The sequence below is a fragment of the Eimeria tenella genome, genomic scaffold, assembly GCF_000499545.2.
Source record: "Eimeria tenella Houghton genomic scaffold, Eth_scaff492, whole genome shotgun sequence".
NCBI lineage: Eukaryota > Apicomplexa > Conoidasida > Eucoccidiorida > Eimeriidae > Eimeria > Eimeria tenella.
The window spans coordinates 2122-7468 of NW_013543394.1; the positions used below are offsets into that span (position 1 = coordinate 2122).

The following is a 5347-nucleotide window of genomic DNA, read 5'->3' on the forward strand; positions in this document are numbered from 1 at the left end:
GGGCCCCCCCTCTTGAGGGGCCCCCCACCCCACAGGGGGGCCCCCCTCCCGAGGGGCCCCCCAACCCTCAGGGGGGCCCCCTGGGGGCCTCTGTGTCTGTTCTGTGCTGCTGCAAACCCTCTTGCTTCAAGCTGCCTGCTGATGAAGACACGCCGCTGCTGCTTGTTGCTGCTGGCACAGGTACAGCTGCTGCTGCTGCTGCTGCTGCTGCTGCTACTGCTGCTACTGCTGCTACTGCTGCTTTTGCCGCTGCAGCAGCAGCTGCTGCTGCTGCCGTTTCTATCGGCGCTAGAAGGCGCCACGGCTCAAAGCGTAGGGCTTAGGGTTTAGGGTTTAGGGTTTAGGGTTTAGGGTTTGCTTGCTGCTGCAGGCGTTGCCCCGTTTGCTGCTTTTGTAAGACACCTGGCAGCAGTGGGGGCCCCCCGAGCTGCAGCACATCTTTTTTTCGGGTGTACAGACACGCGGCACTTTCTTTACAAAGATCTTTTTCTTTCTCACCTCGACTGGCAGCAGCAGCAGCAGCCAGAGGTGCAGCAACTCCTCGAACAGTACCTGCGGAAGCAGAAGCAGAAGCAGCAGCAGCAGCAGCAGCACGTGCTGAGCCGCATCTTTCTAGCTCTTTCCCGGGTCAACCCAGAGGTACTGCTGCATTTTACTTTCTTGCTTTCTGTTTATGCCCTGGTGCTGCTGTAGCTGTTGCTGCTGCTGCTGCTGCTGCCGTTGCTGCTGCTGCTGAGCCGTGTGTCTAGCCGCCGCTGCTGCTGCTGCTGCTGGGGCTGTGCATGCAGCGCAAGGTGTACGTACAGCACAAAATTGCCGAAGAGGGGGAACTTGTGTGGGGTTTGCTGCAGTCGGGTGCTGCAGTGTATGTCTGCGGGTAAGTCCTGATCTGACTGCTGCTGCTGCTGCTGCTGTTGCTGCTGCTGTACAGGTTGCTACTGTTACTGCTGCTGGTGCGCTGTAGAGGCTGATACTTCTGCTGCTGTGCTGTGAAGGCTGCTACTGCTGCTGCTGCAGCAGCAGCTGCTGCTGCTGCTCCAGCTGCTGCTGCTGCTGCAGAGGCTGCTGCTGCTGCTGCTGCTGGAGTGTCTGTACAGGAAGCCGGCAATGGGGGAGGCGGTGCAGGCTGCTCTTGTCTCTGTTGCTGCTGCTCATGTAGGACAGAAGAAGGCGGAGGCCTTCATTCAGCGCATGCACGACAGTACGCGCTTGCTGCTGCTGCTGCTGCTGCTGCTGCTGCTGCGGGTGCTGTTGCAGCAGCTGCTACTGCAGCTGCTGAAGCAGCTGCTGCTGCTGCTGCTTCTGCACTGGTTGCCGCTGCTGCGCAGCTGACGCTGCTTGACGGCTTGCTGCGGCTCTGGCTGCTGCTGCTGCTGCGGCGTTCGAGTTTCGTAGTAGGACTGCAGCAGCTGCTGCTTCGTTTGCTGCTGCCGCAGCAGCAAGCACCTGCTGCTGCTTCTGTCTCTGCATGCAGCTGGGCGGTACATAAAGGAACTATGGGACTAAAGGAGCTACCGGACAAATGAAGTTCCCTTCGTTAGCAGCAGCAGCAGAGGGTGGGGGGCCTCCAGGGGCCCCCAAGCCAGGGGGCCCCCAGGACCCTTCACTGCTGGGGGTCCCCCCTCCTTTCTCCCAGGGGGCCCCCTGGAGGCTCCCCACATATGTGGGTCTTAAGGGGCCCCCCGGGGGCCCCTAGGGAACACTTTAATTTGTACTGGGGCCCCCTAGGGCCCCTAGGGGCCCCCTGGGGGCCCCCGGGGGCCTTTTAGGGACTTTGGGGGGCCCCTCCAGGGCGCCACAGGGCCTTGTGGGGCCCCCCAAACCCCAGAGCTGTTGGGCTGTTTTTTTTGCTGCAGTTATGTACTCCTAATTGTTTTGCTGCAGGGTTTAGAGAGGCGGGGGCTTGCTGCTGCGCTCTAGGGTTTAGGGTTTAGGGCTTAGGGTTTAGGGTTTAGGGTTACTGCTTAGGAGAAAGCTTAGGGGATATGCATGCATATATATACAAACAGAAATTCGGAATTAAAGTAAAGAAATATATTTGGACAAATATATTTAATTAAATATTCTTAAAATAAACAAATAAATTAGGACAAATATATTTAATTATATATTCTGTATATTTATGTAAAAAAATAAAAAGAAATAAGTACAAAGGCTTAGCAGTTAGCCCCCTAGCGGGCCTCGCTGGTGTGCAGCTGCGCCGTTTGCTGCTGCTGCTGCAGCAGCAGCAGCAGCTGCTGCTGCTGCTGCTGCTGCTGCTTTTTCAAATGCAGTTGAATATAAACAAATGGCTTGAAGGCAGTGGAAAGCCCCAAACGCATGCAGAAGTGCAGCAAAGTAGTGCATGCATAGATAAGTCCAAATGCTTTTATTTTTATTTATTTTGAAAGACTTTAATTTCTTTTTTGTCCCTTTGGAAACTTATAAGTACTCTTCTAAAATGGCATTTTTATTAAACTCTAATGACTCAAACTTGGATTTATTTTGTTTTTATTTTTTCCATTTTTAATTTTTTTCTTTTTGCGTTCATAGTTGTGCAGTTTCCACTGTACATACACCTCCGTACTTTGCAGTAAATGGTAATTTAATTAAATTCAACTTTTTAATTTTAATTTATTTCTAATTTTAATTTTAATTCTAATTTTAATTTTAATTATAATTATAATTTTAATTATTATTTCTATTTGCATGCATTTGTGCACTCCACGGAGCCTGGCTTCTGTGAGTTTCAATTTGTTTCATTTTTCAGTTTTTTGCTTTTGAATTATTTTTAAGTTTAATTAAATTTAAATTTGTTTTAATTTCAAAATCCATTTTAATTTCAAAAGGCGTTTTTGCATTTTGCTGCTGCATGAGGCCTTTTGCTGCAGCAGACCGAAGGCCCCCTTGAAGCTCCCCAAACTCTGTCTTCAGCGAGGGCAAGCTCTAGGGTTTAGGGTTTAGGGTTTAGGGTTTGCTGCCTTGGCGTGCGTGAGTGGCATGGGCCTGAAGAGCCGGTGGGTGAAACAGCTGCGGAATCTCTAGCTGGGAAATGCCTTAGACCTGAGCTACTGCTAGGGTTTAGGGTTTAGGGTTTAGGGTTTAGGGTTTGGGGTTTGGGATTTAGGATGTGACCTCGGCTTGAGCGTTGCCGCTTCCCTCTGGAAGGATGGGGTTGTGTGGTGTTGCTTCGAAGCAATTTTAGCGAATTAATTTTGTCGTGTTTAAATTGCTGCTGCTGCTGCTGCTGCTGCTGCTGCTGCTGGTGCTGCTGCTGCTGCAGTTGCTGCTGCCGGTGGTCGGTGTCCGGAAGTGACCATTGCTGCTGCTGGCGCTGCAGCTGTCCTTCTGCGCCAAACTGCAGCAAACTGAAACAACTGAGGTTTTTAAAGTTTAAAATAAATTAAATGGCATTTAATTAAACCACTAAACCGCTTCTTCCTCGCCGCGAGCTGTACGTACACCCCAGCTCCACAGAAGCTGCTGCTGCGCCGGCTGCCCACAGCGGCGTCGCACTGCCGCAGCTGGAGGCCCCCGGGGGCTTTCTTGAAGGATATAAATGGTTTTTTGTTTATTTTTTACTGAAAAAATATATTTTTAACTAAAAAATTAAAAAGTAGAAGCTTAAAAGGATAGAAGCAGCCGCGGAAGGCAGCGCGCTGTCGGGTCTGTCTCGCGGTCCGCGCAGGAGCCCGTGAAACACTGAATTAGGGTTTAGGGTTTGGGGTTTTCCAAGCGCCGCTGCTCCTTGCGGAAACTTGAGCCTGCTGCGCTGCATCTTATTGCCGAAGCAGCCAGCAGCAGCAGCAGCTGCTGCTGCAGTTGCTGCCACTACTTGTCTGGACAGCAGCAACAACGCAACAACAGCAGCAGCAACAACAGCGAAGACGACCGCAGCAGCAGCAGCAGCAGCAACCGCAGCAAGCGCCTCGCCCTGCATCTTCTTCTGCAGCCGCAGGACTGCAGCTCCAAACCCTAAACCCTAAACCCTAAACCCTACGCAGCAGCCCCGTAGGAGGCAGGCATCATGGAGGCTTCTAGGGTTAGGGTTTTGAAAGACTAATTGCTTAGAGGGTTTGGGGTGTACGTACACCTCAGGCAGCTTCCAGACTGACCCTTCTTTTGCTGAGTAGGGCCCCCAGGGGCCCCAGCAGCAAGCTGCTGCGGGGCCCCTCGGTGCGTTGTCCTAAACCCCAAACCCTAAACCCTAAACCCTGGACCCTAAACCCTAAACCCTAAACCCCGGGCCCACTGGCTGCTTCCAGAATTGCTGCACTGAAGAAAGAACAATGGGGGCTGTTCAGGGCTCAGACGGGGCCGAGGATCGCGAATACCAGCAGCAGCTGCAGCAGCAGCAGCAAGAGCAGCAGCAGCAGCAGCAGCAGCAGCAGCAGCAAGAGCAGCAGCTGCAGCAACATGACCTGCAGACACAAACTAAACAGGGAGCCCAAACTTCCCTCTACGACTCACTAGGGGCCATACAGCTCGGAAACCCACAACAGCAGCAGCAGCAGCAGCAGCAGCAACTGCTGCCGCAGCAACCGCAGCAGCTTCAGGAAGTTCATCCGTCTGTGGTGGATCCACAGCACTCCGGCTCCCACGAACATGAGCAGCAGCAGCAGCAGCAGCAGCAACAGCAATATGCTTGGGGTTTAGCACCAGGGGGCCTTCCTGGGGCCCCTCAGCAGCAGTCCAGCTGCAGCGTTGACGTGGCTAGGCCGTCATCTGCTTCTGATCCTGCAGCAGCAACAGCAGCAGCAGCAGCAGCCGCAGCAGCAGAGCCAGCAGCAGCAGCACAGCAGCAGCAGCAGCAGCAACAGCAATATGCTTGGGGTTTAGCACCAGGGGGCCTTCCTGGGGCCCCTCAGCAGCAGTCCAGCTGCAGCGTTGACGTGGCTAGGCCGTCATCTGCTTCTGATCCTGCAGCAGCAACAGCAGCAGCAGCAGCAGCAGCAGCAGCACCTGAGTCCCGGGGCCGGCTGCGAGCTGAAGGACACAAAAGCGGGAAGCGGCTGCCGCGGGACTGCTCGGGGTCTGTGTCTTGGAGATTAAGTGATTCAGTTTTTAGACAAAGAGTTCGAGAAATTTGTGCTCGTGCTGCAGTTCATCCTGCTGCTGCTGCTGCTGCTGCTGCTGTTGCTGCTGCTGCTGCTGCTGCTGCTGCTGTTGCTGCTGCTGCTGCTGCTGCTGCTGTTGCTGCTGCTGCTGCTGCTGCTGGGGATGCTGTCGCTGCTGGGGCTGCGGGGGGCGCTGGTGTCACTGCTACTGTTGGTAGAGCTGCTGCTGCTGCAGGCTCCTGTGTTGCTGTCGCTGCTGCTGGTGCTGCTGCTGCTGCTGCTGCTGGCTCTGCTGCTGCGGCTGCTGCTGC

General features: G+C 53.9%; 2 protein-coding genes across 2 annotated transcripts in view; both read left to right on the forward strand.

Moving 5' to 3' along the window:
• Nucleotides 1–1506, forward strand: part of ETH_00001275 (NADPH-cytochrome p450 reductase, putative) — a gene marked incomplete at both ends in the record, with an annotated part of 3365 nt that extends 1859 nt beyond the window's left edge. The window contains 5 exons of the mRNA XM_013377254.1: nucleotides 1–180; nucleotides 371–639; nucleotides 789–877; nucleotides 1098–1201; nucleotides 1475–1506. Coding sequence (XP_013232708.1) covers nucleotides 1–180; nucleotides 371–639; nucleotides 789–877; nucleotides 1098–1201; nucleotides 1475–1506 — 674 coding nt within the window. The remainder of the gene's footprint in view (nucleotides 181–370; nucleotides 640–788; nucleotides 878–1097; nucleotides 1202–1474) is intronic.
• A 2762-nt stretch (nucleotides 1507–4268) lies between these two features.
• On the forward strand, nucleotides 4269–5011 carry ETH_00001280 (uncharacterized protein; the record flags this gene model as incomplete). Its single annotated transcript, XM_013377255.1, has 1 exon — nucleotides 4269–5011. A coding segment is annotated over one exon (743 nt), but the record flags the coding sequence as incomplete, so codon positions are not given.
• Nucleotides 5012–5347: the final 336 nt, after the last annotated feature.